This window comes from Telmatherina bonti, assembly GCF_933228915.1.
Source record: "Telmatherina bonti genome assembly, chromosome: 15".
In the NCBI taxonomy this organism is placed as follows: domain Eukaryota; kingdom Metazoa; phylum Chordata; class Actinopteri; order Atheriniformes; family Telmatherinidae; genus Telmatherina; species Telmatherina bonti.
The window spans coordinates 25,571,306-25,588,082 of NC_136613.1; the positions used below are offsets into that span (position 1 = coordinate 25,571,306).

At 39.8% G+C, this 16,777-nt stretch overlaps 1 protein-coding gene across 1 annotated transcript in view; it reads right to left on the bottom strand.

Moving 5' to 3' along the window:
• The window catches only part of asic4a (acid-sensing (proton-gated) ion channel family member 4a), a gene marked incomplete at its 3' end in the record, with an annotated part of 98,073 nt that extends 84,184 nt beyond the window's left edge, over positions 1-13,889 (bottom strand). The window contains exon 1 of the mRNA XM_079254546.1: positions 13,299-13,889. Coding sequence (XP_079110672.1) covers positions 13,299-13,874 — 576 coding nt within the window. The 5' untranslated portion in view covers positions 13,875-13,889. The remainder of the gene's footprint in view (positions 1-13,298) is intronic.
• Between the last annotated feature and the right edge of the window lie 2,888 nt (positions 13,890-16,777).

Genomic DNA, 16,777 nt, shown 5'->3' on the forward strand with positions numbered 1-16,777 from the left:
TTACTTACTGTACATTTCATTGCATTGTAAGATCAGACAATCATGGTTTGAGTGGGTGTAATCACAGCAGCCTCCCGTGAGCTGGAGCTAAACGGCAGCGGCACACGGACATCTGGTATTGAAGTAATTGGCACACTTAGAATGGGTCCATGGCATTTTTACAGATGTTCATGTGCACTGTTTAAAGGCACCCATTAGCTGATTCTCAGGTGATTCCCACATGAATGAAAATGTATTAAGGAATTTAATAATCTTTCTCATAAGATGCTTAATCTTATGATTTAAATGTCATGTGCTGAACTCTGACGGATGTTTTGTTTGGAAATCTATTTATCCACCACACTTCCTATTCAGGACTCTCACACGAATCACACCATTATTTTTTAAGGTGGAGTTTCTGGAAATAACCCAGATGTTGTTGTGAAAAACTGAGCAGATAAATGAGTGGTTGAAAGACGGACTAAACTCATTTTCATCCTATTTTCTTTTTTTCTACCTCTACAACATATTTTAAAAGAATTATTACAAAATTTACTTGAAGAAACAAATCACATCATCTGCCATGTTGCATTTTTATAGCTTACATGACCCCACAACTACTTTCAAGAAAGAAAATTGCATATTAAACTGATTTGTAAGTTTAACCCTCTGGGGACCAAGGGTTTTTTTAGAGAAATAAACCTCGCCTGACTTTTTTTTTTAGTTTAAATGCTAATAAACATCACCTTTCAATGCCCCATAATGTTTTTTTTTTTTTATTAATATTATTTTGAAGTGAAATATCATAAACTGCTATGTAAATGAGACTCCTTTGCTTAATATAATTATAAAGTATTATAATTTTGAAGCATGACTAAAGGTACTGAAGCACCGCAGCTTTCCGAAATCACTGTCAGCTGCACACACTGTATCTGTTACCAAGTTACACATCTGTTACGACGCCGTCATGTTGTTTATGTTGAAATAAACTACTTGAGTAATGCAAATGTTTTTTTGAGCAATTACGCACAGTATGCGTGCGTAAAAGCTGTTGTTTTCATAATTTATCGGCCTTGTAAATAAAGAAGGCAGCTGTCCGACTGCTAATGACACCAATGCATAGTGATTGACACTGTTTGGAGGTGTTTCCTGAGGCATCATCGGCTCTGATTGGACAAACACGTGTCATTTGCCAAAGACAAAGGCTCTGATTGGAACACCTATTTTGACACAACACTGTATCACTTATGAATGGGCTACAGTGATGCCGGCACTACTGTCTGAAAGCCCGGAGTCTCCCGATTAAAAAGGGGAAAAAAAAAAAAGTTCATGGTTAGAAAGCTATGCTCGATTAAACAACATGGTCCCTGGCATCGCCGACGATGCCCGCGTCCCCAGAGTGTTAATAGGAAGGGCTTTTTCTTCAGGTTTGTTCATTCTGTGGTGTTTAGGATTTCCATACAGCTAATTCTTGCATCACTTTTGGTCCACTCATCTTTTTGCCTGCTACTTTTGCAGCCAGTATTTTAAAAGGTGTTGTCATTCCTCTTCCAGGCTGAATTTCGTGCAACCTGACTCCTTCCCATCTACACCTCTTCCTGATCCCAGAGGAGGTTCATCTGAAGTGGTTGCTACCTCTTATTCCGCTCATCCACCAACAGCGTCGAGACTCCGGGGGGTCCTTTCCTATCCCCTTCCTTTGTTCATGTCACTGCACAGAGATGAAGCATCAAAGTCCAATCTCCAAACAAATGCTCAAATCAATGAATTTTCTTACATCTTTTCATTGTTTCTTTCCTTCCTGAAATGTCTCTTTCAGCACTTCAAAACCAAAACATAGCAATATTTTTCATGATCTGAAACTCACATTCATGCTCAAAATGGGGAAACTGTGGTATTGTCAAGGCTTGAAAAGCATTAAAAAGCTACATTTTATATTGCAAAGTGTAATTTGGCATTACTGAAAACCTTCACAAATGTGATTCTCCCTAATTATTATATGTTCAAAATACTTTAGAGGACTGTAAGTATAGATGGTGTTGATTTACGACTGATAAAAGCAAAGTTGAGCCGCACCCAGCTTGATATTTTACTACACCTTTCAGTTTTCTGCTATACTGTCAGTTGGCATTTCTTCAGGTTAAGTATAAAATATACATGGCTAAGCTTAAATATTTATTAATACATGGTTATAGGTTCAAATTACATGGCCTAAAGTCTTCCTTATATGAAACAAAGGCCATAGAGAGACCAATAGAACAGTACCCTTTAACTATGTCTGTGACAGAATAGTGTGCCTGAAATGCTGAAAAGAAAAAAAAAAATGGTGTAGAGTCTCTTTTCTGTATATAGCCTATTACGTTTGCAGAGTTTACTATAATGCTGTAAATTTGCAAGAACCCCTTGGTCTAAAACTTTATAAATACACAATATTTTCCATGACCATGATTCCATGATTTCCCCGGGAAACTTTGAGAAAAACTTTGTTCTCCAGCCCTACACAAGCAGTTTGGTGTATAAATCTTAAGAAAAGCAACCAGTGTGATCAAAACAGAATAATCAAGCAGATCACAAAGGACTCAAACTGGACAGCAAAGCAACAATATTCCTCCAATCGTTGACCTTTCATACTTTAGTAAGATCAGTAGTGCTGAGGCTAACATGTCAAGGCAAAGGACAACACAACATATCTAACAAAGTTACACTATTTGTTCATGGAAAGTAAAGTGAGTTGGTCTCTTGACTAAAAAAGTTTATTGTTATCAGGTCAGTAAATGTGTGGACAGAAAGAAAGAGCATCCTGCAGACGATTTAAGAAGTTAGGACTGGGAAGTATCCGCAACAACACTGAAGCAGAAACCAGTCCAACAATTTATGCTTTTCTACATAAAATTTCAAAGACGATCTTCTACAGTCAAATAAATTTCAAATACAAGGTTTGATCTACTAATTTTCTATTTTTCAAGAAGTATTACACTATAAGGCTATATGTTATGTGGACACATAGGAAGAATAAAATAGACCACAGTATTACCTGTAAATGCTGCACATTGTGATGAACAGAACTGCTCTAGGTTAAAAAGGCTGGTCCAGTTTTGTGTCCATATTGCTTTGCTACTGTGTATCTCATAAATAAAAGTATTTTAGATGGTCTAAGTAAAATCTGGGACAGTGGGCTATTAATGGCCAAGGGACTCCTCTCCAGGGGCAATGGTGTTAATCGGAGCAATAGGTCTCCTTCCTGCTGGATCAATGTCAGCACAAATTTCAGATTGCTTTCCTGATGCGCACCAAGTTATCTGTGATTCAACTTTAATAGGATATTGAACGGAGCCAGCATTTAGGGAGCAGAGCCGTTTTTCATGTTATTGACAATCAAATGCACACAACTTTCTCATTAGCATGCATTAGGAAAACACCAAATTAATCTTGACAACACCAGTTGGGAACATGACTGCAGTTACATGCTTGTTTAACAAAACATACCTAACAGTGACTTAGGGCTCATGTGAGGAGGAGAAAGGGGGGAATGTGGGTAGAATGACATTGGACAAAATATATAGTGTACTAACATAAGGACAATTTTCGGAGGAGGGCAAAAAAAAAAAAAAAAGATATGCAGACACAGTAGCCAGTTTTCTAAAGATAAATGAAACATTGCATCATAAAACAAGCCAAGGTAATGTCTTTAATCTTTCAAGACCTCAGTGAATCACAACTACCCTCACTGTCATTTTGGATAAAATCACAGTTTTCAGCATGAATGCCACTTCAAAGATTTGTAGTGCATAAATTTAGTTCCTTTGTCATGGAGGGCAAGAGAGGTCAAGATTTTTCACATGTGTTTGACTTAAAAAAATGATCAAAGCTCAGGAGTAGCATCACTTTTCTTAAATAAATTTTCCTGTATAATTACATGGAGGCGTGGATATATAAATAGTGCTGCTAAGAACATGCTAGGCTGCAATTATGGAAGAAATCCAGATGTGCAAGTAACTCACAATCAAGAAAAAAGAAAAAGAAAAAAACTGATGCATTTCATAGATTGTAAGCACCAGAATGCAATGCTTGTATTATTTATTTATTTATCTACTTATTTATTTATTTTATTATTTAAGACCAGAGGCTATTTATCCAGGGCACATTGGATCAGATGATATTTCACTGCACCTGAAGGTCAAGGGTTTTGTCAACAAGGACAAAGCCAGATAACAAGGTTGCCAAAATCAGGTGAAAGATTTAATGTCCACATATTACCCAAACAAGACACAAAAAAATACATCTGAGGAGAAGAAAACCCTGGAAGATGGCAGGTGATTACATATAGAGTTGAGAATGGGGAGAAAAGTTGATTGCTAGGTGAAGGTAGGCAAAATATGTAGATCTGCAAAGAATCTGTGTAGATACAGATGTGTTTCTTGGAGAAAAAGTCATTTTAATTAGTTTTACTGTAATAAAAATGTAAGTTTGTCGTGAACTTTAAACTTTTATACAAATACGCCTCGACTGCTGTACCTTGTTATAACCTTGTTATGGGAATTAGGCCTGGCTTTGCAAAACTACAAAACAGGAAATCTTCTTTGACAAGTACTATTTCTATTCTGTTTGCTTGTACATATGAGATTAATAAATTATCATTACAGAACATAATTTTTATATTTTGCAATTATGCTTACAGTCCATAAACTATGGCTGCCTCACACAGACTTTGAATGGTAGCTAGCTAAGTGTAAATATGCTGTTAAAGAAAAACAATTTTTAAACAAAACTTTTCAGTCTAAAAGGAGCTTAGCATTTAGGCTACCATTTTTTTCAAAATATTGATAGCTAAAACATTTGTAACTTAAACATTTTTTTTGTTTGCTTTTGACAAATGGTTGTTATGTTTTTACATATTCAATATGTATGCACTTCATTAGTATGTACTCTCCGGCCATAATTCCCCCCAGACCTTGCATTCCCATACCTGCAGTTTCTGGCAGTGCGTGAAGTTACCCAAAAAGAAGGCCATGTACTCATGCTTTAATGCAGTGCCTCACCATCCAGGTCTTCCCATTGCCCGGCACGTTTTAGAGGTAACCCTGTTTTTAACACACCTGAATTAAATGACTGGCTTGTCAAGGTCCAAAGGACTTGAGGGTGTTCATTAATCTGATCAAGTGTGTTGGAGTAGGAACACACGTAAGACCTGCAGGGCTGTGGGGTCCTGAGGACCCGGATTGAGTAACATTGTTTTAATGGAGTGGATGCACACAGATAAGTGTCATCAAGTCTTGTGATTGTTTGTGGAAAGGAATGTCAACATGCTGTCAACAAAACGTAGTAATTTTGTGTTGTCCAAATATCTTGCTAATGTTAATTTTGCCAGTTAGGGAAAAAATGTTAAAAAAAAAACACATTTCTGAAGAAGCACTAAAACAATGTACTGTGTATGGAGCCTTAGCCTGGCATATAGCATAGCAGAGCAGCATTATAGCGATCCAAATAATCTGGATGAAATGAAGAAATTAGTATAGTAAAATTATGACAGGATTCAGTTGTATAAATCTCACAGTTAATATTCTAAGAGCATCTCATATTAGTTTTCTTACTTTAAATGCTTTGAATCAGAACCTCAAGGAGGTGTTAAATAAACTCCTGTCAGCGCGTGATGCTAACATTAGCTCAGACAGCTACAGTGTGCAGTTGCTAACGATGTGGTGTCAGCCAAAATCAAAACATTGCTGCATTTGACTCACAAGTACATTAACGTACTACATAAAAAGGAGGTGTGGTGACCTGCTGCTGGAATATTTGTACAGAAAAGCTGCCCTTTCTGCAGACTGCTGAGGCACTTGCAAGGCTTAATTTTATTTGATATATGGGTAGACATTATATACTAACTGCAGTTAAACATTTCTCTATTAGTTCCTAGAAGACCTTTAGCCAGCTGAACAGGCACCTTTTCAGGAGAATTTACATTTGCTATTGTGTGATTGAAATAGTCCTGGCTGGTGCAATTCCTTTTGACCAGCAATGGTAAAAGGTCATTTTGGTGAAAAATTGTACTCTGGCGTTGATTCATAACGGCTTTATGTAATAGTCTGAAGTCATGACACAAGTCCCTGCACACCAAATAGACTCGATAGTCAGCAAGAGCTACACACATTAGAAAGGTGTTAGCTTGAATTATTTAACATTTTCTATAATCTCTTATTGTTTCATAAGTGTGGCGTACATTATTAAACAATATGGAATGCAACAAATAAACACACAAGGGATAGTTGGGGTGCATGTATTGCATCTGCTGGTTAGAAACCCTACATGTCACTCAGCCAATCACTGTGTGCACCTCCCAAGAGGAAGCTAGAAGTCAAACATCATCATGCAGCTGTTCAGCAGGTTCACACAACCAAGTCAGATAGATTCAGACAAATATCACACCTGTCATGATATCTTAGTGTTTAGACCTCTAACCTTACTAGTGTTAAGTGCAGCTAACAGTAATACAGGGCAACAGAATACAAGGGATTAAAGCAACAGAGATTATTAAAAGATCGTTCATCAAGTCAACTTTGTCCATGTGGTAATTAACTTACAAAAAAAGAGCAGCAGGGCACAGCCAAGTATATGACATTAGACATCATTCAGAATAACGGCCAAGTATCCAGCCAAGCAGACAGACGAACCCCCTCATGTTCAGACTGTGCCATGGGTAAATATTCACTATGACATTTGTGCTCTATGCAATCTCCATCGGCTGAATTGTAGCCGAATGACATTTTCATCCGAGTCACACTGGCCATGTTTTTGCATTGCCATTCTAGATATACTGAGTTTGCACACATGGACTGAGACCACCTAACAACTGATTGAATGCTGGTCTGCTCTCAGAAATATCCACTGGAGGAGGAGATGTTACATGTCTGACATTGTGTCATCACCATTCTTTTTTTTTTTTTTTTTTTTTTTACCGTGGGATGTACTTTTGGCCAAATAATCAATTATTTAGGAATGCAATTCTCTACAGTTTTTCCTCAACTAGAGGAAACAATGAAAACTACACACACTGGATTAAAACAGACTTTAGGTAAAGACTAGTTTGGAATGGCTTTAGAAGGTCAGTGTTTCACGTAATGTGTAGACATGCCAGACTTAACATACGTATACAGCACAGCAGCTTTCTATCTTGTATTCTACTGACCTCCTTATTCAGGCAGGAGGCTACTCGCATGTCTGACAGCTTCCCTCTTTCTTATTTTAGCTTATGTATTCTTCCATCATAGGAGCTGAGTTGTGAATTGATTTTTCTTGAGGGTGGGCTGTTTTTACTTTAAATATACAATCAACATCAAGATTAGATGAAAAGGTTACATTTTCCTAGTCTGTTCTTCATGTTTTTAAACTGTTAGTGAAATGACCTGTCACATGTTTGCACTCCTATTCTAATGTTAAATAAAAAAAGGTTTGAATGAAAAGAAAAGCAAATTCTTGAAACCATTTTATTTTTCACAAGATAAACTAAGGGATATACAGGAGGGCAAGATTAGTTCATAAGTTGTCACTATTTTTTTTTTTCTACCTGCATTTGCTATCCTTCATTAACTAATTAAATGATACGTGTGTAGGGGAATAAAGAAGCAGAAACCCATTATGTGGCGGTCTAAAAGCAAGCTTGGTTAATTTTTCAGAGGAACTTTTGCTAATGCATTCAGCAAAACATGGTGAAATGGGACGCGCACTTTGGCAGCTAAGAAGACATGTGTATTTATAGTGCGCTTGGCCAAAGACTTTCATAATCATAGCTTTCTGTGCTGTCAGTACCATTCATCATGGCTGCAAGGTGGAAGAAAAATAACGCCTCGTGGCACGTGTGCAAAAAGACTGAAGAATGCGAGTGAAAAAAACATAAGAGGTAAAAATGCTCATATAGCTTCACTTCATTTTCTGACAAGTAAACTTTTATTTGTATGCAATCAAGCCAGAAGATGAAACACTTCCTTTTGATCTAGAGATACCCGTTTCATTATATATGCTTTGGAGAAAAACAAAACTGTACAAACACCTTCTAGTCTGACTTTTGGATCCGTCTTTATACTCTATTTCACTTTTCCTAAACGCTCTTTCCTCCACTTCCCTGCGCAGAAACAAGCTTTGAGTCATCTCATATTGCTCAATAATTTCAGCATCCTTTGGGAAAAAGGTAGTAGACAGTGTATATTGATCGATTTGGGCTGGATATACACTAAAACAAACAGATATCTTGTTCTAAAGATCAAATTCTTCCCCAGCTCTGGCAGCATTAACAAATGTAGCTGAGACTGGGCCCAAAACATAGGCACAAGATAATTAGTCACACCAGGCTTGGGGTAGGAAGGGCAAGGAAGCAATCTGACTGAAGGATGTATCGATCCTCCAGAGAGGGAGGGGCACCCAGTCAGTAGTCATGATCAATCTTCCGAGCCAACTCTCTCAATCTGTGATGAGACCTGTGTGTTTGTACGGGGAAGCATTCTACCTACACTATACACACTCTGAAGACACGTTTGTGGCTGCTATATGTGTGTGTGTATGTGTAGCCACATTAACAGTACCAGCAGCTTGGTGTATGACTTGTCAGAGAGAGACAAATGTCTGTGTGAGTAAAAGACTCCCAGGGGTTAGGGAGGAGGGGGGGGGGGGGGGGTTAGCAGCAGCACAACATCGGGAGCCTTTATCGTGGAGTTAAAAGCCATCCCCAAGCTGCAGATTCTCCTCATCAAGCTGAGGCGCGGCGAGGGAGGGAAAGAAAAGGTAAACCGTTCCAAATACAAACTGTTTGCATATTGCTGTTATACAGCAGCTGCTCACAGGTGAATTTCATCTCATTAGAAGGTGGTGATGCATATCAGAAGAGGTAGCTGACCAGTTGCACTGTGCTGCTATTTATCTTTTGCCGATGCACCAGAGGAGGAGCGGGGAAAACGGTGGGATCCGACCTCCGAAAGAGATGAGATCGGCTTCAAGTTTGTGTTTTTTTTTCTTTGCAGTTTGCAACGAGAGTAAAATATGAGGGGAAAAAAATGAAAGAAAAAAAGAGAAAAGGCTGTATATGTTTGCTTGTTTATGGCTTGTGAGGGGTGTAATAACATTCAGCGTGGCCTCCAGGGTTGGGTGTGTATGGATCAGATATCAGACAGCATGTTAAGCTGCAGGGACTCCCACAGCAGTGGAACTGTAGATGGCTAATTGACAGGATGCTGGAGACGAAGCCGGTCCAGATAGCCAGTCACTTTCACGCTCCCACACTCTGCGCTCTCCACCACAGGGAAGGATGGGAGCTGGGGGAGACAAGTGTGTGTGTGTGCGTCTGTGTGTGTGTGTGTGGGTGGATGCGTGGGTGTGCTGCTAAGTGGAGTACAGACTTTGGACCCACAAGGGAAGTGGATGTCACTCTCACACTCATCGGCACATGAATACAACACATTTTTACACACAAACACACAGAAAATGAAAGCCTGTGCCAGAGTTTTCACAAGACTCACAAACACTGTCAAAGGTTGGGGATGCCTCTCTTGTCATGACATGGACAGGCCACACTTCTGCCAAATGTGTCTGTCTGCACATGCAGCAATGCCAAAACTGCATCTAACACACCCTGCAAGGCCAAACTCAGAGATCCGATCCTGCATCTTGTACCTGTAAATTGAAAAACAAACTGTGTTGCTTCAGCATGATATCTTCTGAGATTGTTGTGAAGCCAGGTCACCGTACCAGCTACTTCTGCTACTCATGTTTATGTGATGAGTCTTGCGATGCATGTGCCAAAAGGAATGTACCGCAATTCCTTAAATTGCTTCCATTGAGACTTTATTTAGCCTTTTCTCTTTTACACTGCAGTGTGGTCTTTTGTTCATCTTCTTTTTTCCTGATGAACCACACAGAAGCAGGGCACTTATATAGATAGCCTCTATTGTGTATTTTTCTATAATATGAAATCACATTCATGGGGTTCAAGATTTCCTCCGTCTGTGAGGAATAGAATCAAATAAGAGGGGTAAACATAGCTGTTGGGCTACACCATTAAACATTCAATTATCTATAAAATACACAACAGAGGCTTCAGTCGGTGGAATGACAAATTGAAGGCGAAGGGCTCTTCAGTGGTGTCCCCGTTAACCCACGTTTTTATAGATCGCTTCACATGCCACCCTATAGCTGTTTAGTTATCGCCATGAATATATGCAGAGGGGATCTGTCCTTGCTGAGAGCAAAATCTGATAATGCAGCAGCAAACACAGCTGAGAGTCAGAGCAAACCAATTCATAGCTCTGTTTAAAAAAAGCCAAAGGGCTTGCTGCTCATCTCTGTCACTGCACCACACAATAGACGAACAATCATTCAGAGTTAGACGGGGAGAAAAATATTAATCTATTCATTCATGGCTTGTTGAATCAGCTTTATCTTCTGTGATTAATCCAAGTCAATAATGTAATCTTTAATTATAAAGAATGGCCTTATTATCTACGTCAAATAATCACGCCGGTCCATGATGCTGGAAGGGGAAAACAAATTTCTCCGTTATGACTATGTATTTTCCTGTCATTAATTAGAGGAGTCAGATTGCTGTGCTCTGGTCCTAAGACTTGAGTTTGTGAGCAGCAAATGCATAGATGCTATTTTAAGATTTTCTGGGATTAAACAAGAAATGATTATCGTGTTTTACGGCATGCATTGGAGGCAATGCATTAATATTCATATGCATTAACCAATCAAATCAGGGCATCTCAAGTACTGGAGTAGGCTCAATTGAAAATAATTTTGTACCTCTTTGACTGATTTTTATACACATATATATATATATATGGAGAGAGAGAGAGAGATGTATGTATAGTATAGCAAAGGAGCAAAGTTAATGTTCATCTTTGGCAGTTTGATATATTTGGTTTAGCTCTGCAATGTACCAAATAAAATGATTTTCTATATGAAAAATTGTAACTGACAGACTTCCTGTTACATTTGGATTGAAATTAAACTTTTAAGGTGCATGAAAAGTGTTTCGTTTTTATAAAAAAAAAAAATTAAACTAATTGTAGGTTTTTTGTTGTGATGTGTAGGAAAACTGCAAATCACTCAGATCAGCATTGGGAGCAAGAGATCCTTTTCTTGACAAGCCTAATGAGTGCAACAGAAAAGGTTTTGCATGAAATGATACAAATGGAAAGCAGAATTCCAATGCACGGATCATAAGAAAGCTAAAATGTCAGAAAACTGTGTAATTATATTTCATCATACCTCTTTCCCGAGAGCCTCACATCCATGTGGCCATTCCCAACATAAAACATCTGCTGCTCCCAGTATGATCAGTCAAAGGAAACACATTACAAGGAGCCGATGCTGAAGGAGGGCCCCGTGAGAGCAGGAATAATGATTGATTCGTGCAGTTGTCTTTTGTGTGTTTGTACATGTGTGCATGTGATTAATAGCACATCACCTGTAATAATGGCTTCTTTGCTGTAACAAATGACACACAATTTGCGGTTACAAACAAACACACATACACAAACAAAAAGGGAGGTATGTGTGTCTGAGCTTCATTTGTACTCTGTTACTTTGCCATGCAGCTCTCAGGCCCTGTCCCGCAACTCGCACATGCTTCCTTTTGCGTTCTCCCACCAGGACTCAAGAGTGAGTGATTTGTCATGCGTAGAGGCAGCAAGCAGCCTGTAACAAATCTAACTGACAGCCCAAGAAAATGCAGATCACATAGCTGACAGAGAGGAAACAGCAGCTTAGGGAACTTTCAACAGGATCTTAATCTGTGATGAAGTCACCCGCCGTCCAAAGAGAGCTACAGGACGATTCATTTACTGACGCTGGACAGACATTTCCTGGATGTCTGAATCGTCTGCTAATTAATGTACTCTGGAAGGGATGAGTGTCAAAGTGTGGCAGGGTGTTGTCATCAAACATGCTGGGAGCATGTTTATACTTTCAGTGTGATGTTGTTGCTCCAGATGGAATTTTATCAAACTTTTTCGCTCCCCTGAAGAGCATGCCATTTTCTTTTTCTTTAGTCAACAACTGAACATTTTCCTGAAGGGGAATCTGCTCTAATGTCACAGGTAATTTTACGACTACTTAGGAGAAACTACCATGACAACAAAGAAAGATAACTATCTTTCCTCACAGAGTGTTGTAGGAATTAAAAGTGAAGCAGTGAAATGTCATTTTTTCTCTGGTGTAATTTGGCACATCGGGCTTAATATTTTGCTGTCTCTCTGATAGGACCAAATCTTTGGGTCTCAGAAAGGTGAGCATATCAGTGTTCAACATATCCTATTAAGCCCTGAAACCTGCACTTCATCATCACTAAAGCAATTGCATATTCCTTCTCCTGCAGGAGAGATGGGGGGGGGGGGGGGGGGGGGGGGGGGATCCATCTCCTGCAAGGACAGTGCCTTTAATAAATAGTACACAGAACACAGGCACAAACTCCTTGTCTTTCACCTGATCCCTTCATCCCCTTTCTCCTCTCAGACTCAAAACTCACATACACACACTTTCCCTCTCATGGAAATTGTTTCATTGCTTTTAGTCAATCTAGCTAATGCAAAAATCATGTATGTCAGTCTTTAAATATTTAATCCTAACAGCGACAAGATTGAAATACAACATTGAAGAAGCATTACTCCTTCCCTCCTGAAAGGTACAAGAGCTCAGAGAGCGGGAGAGAGGCAGGCGCGCTGCAATGTCAGACGAGGAGAGTGGGAGCAACGGAGAGCGATGGAAAGGGGAGGAAGAAGAGACTCGGCTATTTTCTGTGACAGTTTTGTTGCCATGCACTCTCAGCTGTCGGGCTTGGAGGCAGCACTGAAGCACACTTTGCCTTGGAAAAGTACACAAGCACACATGACAGCGCTCTGTTTTTCTTCTGAGGGAGCAGACTTTGTCTGCAGACGTAACAGATTGTGGTACAAGCATGGATGAAGAAAAACGCCGTTGCTCAGTGAACTCAGTGAGTGAGACACAGCTCAATGATTGAGCCAACGCCATGAATCTTGTATGGAGAATTGTACCGTGGGAACGGCATGCCACCTGGAGATGAGCAGAAAGAGCAAGACAACCGCTATGCCTCTTTCTCTCAAAGTGTTGATTTTATTTTTGTGCTACTGAACAAGGATACTGTTATAAAGTTTGGTTCTTACACTCAAATACTCTGAAATCGGGGAAGTTTTAATTGAACTAAAACAACAAAAAGAAAAGAGGGCATTTTTGACAAAGCTAAAATATAAAAAGTAAGAGAGACAATCGAAGAAGAGTCAGGCAAAAGCAGAACTTGCAGAAACTTTCGCACTCACCACAGAGAAGTCCTCCACTGAGCAGTTCTGTCCACTGAAATTGCAGCTCATCAACATCTCTTCTAGCTGATGTCCTGTCCTGTTGAAGATGTCCTGCATGTCAGGGGCAGGATACATTAAATCAGTAGGTTTGTGCCCATCTCTATTTTTAGGAGGCAGACCTGTCAAGTTAGCCAGGTGATAGATGTCAGCATCAGTGAGTGCGGAAAAGCGAAAGCGGTTGATGTTGCAGATGGTCACAGCAGGGAAAACCATCTCAGGGGTTGCCTCTTCATTCAAAGCTGTGACATGAGGGTGCTCCAGGTAAGAGATGGCACACTTAGCTGCTTGGTACAGAAACAGCGCTAGTGAAGTCAAAAAGGCAAGAGCCCAGAGAGTCTGCCGGATACCCAGGCGACCAGAGACAAAGATGTGGTTAATCCCATGGAGGGAGCAGGAGTTGGCAAAGCCGGCCAAGTCTTTGGCCGGAGGCGTGCAGCTCTCCTCAATCAGGCTCTCCTTGTCCCCATCCTGCTTGCTTTTCTGCTTCTCATCCTCCTCTGCAAATTTGATTTTGCAAACAAATTCGATAGGCATGGGGGCAGCCAGGTCTGCGTTTTGGTTTTGTTTTCAGTGGCAGCTATCAGCCCTTGATCACTTCCCTCCCACTTCCTTGGCTTTTGTCCTCTGTAGCAGGAAACAACTCCAGAAAGAAGAGGAAAAGACAGGAGAGAGTTTGTTGCTGCTGCTTCTGTCGCTGCTGCGTGCGCTCTGACTGATAGTGCTGCTGCTGCTGCTGCTTCTGCTGCCACGGCTCCTTGTGACTACAGCACTGCTGCTGCTGCGCTGCCGCTGCTCTGAACGCTTGTCTCACTACTTGATCAGCTCACACAGTCTCACTTATCAGCAGTAATACAGCTGTCAAAAAAAAAAAAAAAAACACACACACACAAGAGAAAACAGAAAATAACAGCAAAAGGAAGAATAAAAACCCTCTCGCATTGCCCTTAGTGTTTTGAGGCAGGCTAAAATAAGAACAGGGTAATTAATATTTCATGAGAAGGTAACATTGTGATTATTTCCTCCTCACTGGCGTGAGTCACAACTTCCCCCGGTCAAACCACTGCGTCCTGCTAGAAAACCTCCTTCTTAATCCACTTGTTTGGCTGGTGTTTCCACTTCTTGACCTGAATGGAGCTGGTGTCAAAGGTTATCCTGCCAAACATCTCATGTTAGGTGTGAGCCACAGGAGGTCACTACATTTTACTGCCACCCTGAATGAGCTCTCAGGAGAATACCTAATTGAAACAATAATGAGGAGTACAAGAAGTGGGACTGAGCACAAGCCAACTGCTGGCAATCAATCTTACCTTTGCTAAGAAAAAAAAAAAGTAAAAGACTATTGATCGAGTGAATGTGTCTGTTAGAGATTAAGAGAGGTGGTACAAGAGGTGTTTCTTTATCTGAAAATAACGGTAGCATCACATGGCTTCTGCATGAGTTCGAATCATTAAATGCATCCTGATCTGGACCCCGATGCTGCTAAAGAAGTTGAAATATAGTATTGATCTGCTCTGTCCCTATCTTTTACAGTGTGCCGTGGTGCTGTTAATGGCCCTTTTCCAAGTTGCCAAACAAAATTATGCAAATGAAAGGCAGAAAAGTGAGAGCCCTAATGCATGTTATTTCCCTTTAAATGGAATTAGTCATGCGGGTCACATCACAAGGGGCTGGGACCTCTAGAGAAAAGGCATATTTAAAAGTGAATTCAACCACCATAAACACGTGGCAAGCCAAGTCAGAGAGAGCATCTGAAATGTGACATTACTTAAAAATGGAGAATAGATAAAAGGATATTAAGACATAGATGTTTTTTTTTCTTTAAACAGTCTGTTTTTCCTGGTGAACACCTGATGAAAGAATTTTTTTCTCACTAAATAAAGGATCATTTGCACAAAATCTTAATCTTATGATGTAGGTTATGATAAAATTGTTAAAGTTATATTTTTACTAATTGTAAAAGACAATCTCCTTAAATGGAAAAATAAATCTCAACAAAATAGTCCTCAAATATTGTAGTCCTTCAGTGATTTGCTTTCTGTTTTTTTTTTGTTTTTTTTATTCAGCAGCTTTCTCTTTTGATGGTGTTTTCCAGCTAGATAAATACAGACATATAGGATATTGCTTTTACTTGATAGAAGTGAAGCATCCTTGGTTTCACTATGCCTCTGGCAGGCTCTGTGGTCTGCTAACCACAGTGTTTTATGTAGTCATCCCCAGAGGATACTGGGCTTATTTACAGTCTCACAGAGGAACTGAAAGCTCACAGTCCACGCCATGACTAAATACCAAATGTGAATAAAAAACATGCAGACACATCTGGCAGATGAAAACTGCTCAAGGAGTGGATAGCATTGTATTAGTTTGTCAGAGCCAATTACACTCTAAATGCGAGGGCCGCCTTGCGTTTGATGCCCTAAAAACGAAATACTTTGGATTAAATGTCACTGACCTTCAAGTTATTTTTGACACTATGAATAATGTCTCATTTTGTAAGTGCATTAGCTGGAGCTCTATGTACTGTAGGCCTCATGGCCGCATACGATTAATGGACGCTTTTCTCTTTTTTCTTTTTGAAGGCTGAGAATGGAAAATTAAAATGCGTCAAAGAAAATTGGTTGAAAATTGCTTCGTTTGGTCTGTTTAAGAAATAAAAGTAGCTGAAAGATGTGAACCAGTGATGTTTTCCTTTAGAAAAAAAAACCAGACAGTTTTATCATCTTGTCCAAAAGCTCCATCTATTGGATGTGTTTGTATTCAATGGTTCCTTTGACTTCAGCTGCTGCGTTTCATTTTGAGGCACCAACTAAACGTAGGGGGAGGTCATCATCACATGAAAAAGTAAACTGGCTTTCTTGTCTACAGAAATGTTCACAATTAAATTTTCAAAGCTTATTCTCCACAGATAGTCATGTGACTATCTGTACCTGCACACTGAATGTGTAAATTGCAGGGGGGGGGCTTACGAGATGTTCTCACTTGCACTTGAGAATCCTTTGATAAAAGATGGTTTTAGGTTGGTGGTCTTGTGCTGCTCTGGGAGAAATGGTTAGGTTGCAATCACAGCTTGTGTATATTGCCAAATATTCCATCATGGCTGTAGCTCAAAAGAGCAGTCATTATTGAACCAGAAGGTTGTGAGATCATTTCCAGGCTCCCCTGGAAGACACTCAACCCCAAGTTGCCCCCTGATGTGCCAACTGGGGAAGGAGTAGGCTACATTCACATGTAGAGCAAAGCGCAGTGGCCAATGTGATTGGAAAAGTGTTACAAACTGTGCAGACTCCAGACTGTTAGTGAAATTGGACAGCCTACCTTGTGTACGAGAACTACCATTGTGCTCCAGTTGCCTAGCAATGCCATGCTCATCTAATTAGTGATCCCATTCTTCATAAAAAGAATTTGAAAATATTTTATCAAATGGCAAAAAAAGGGGCCAG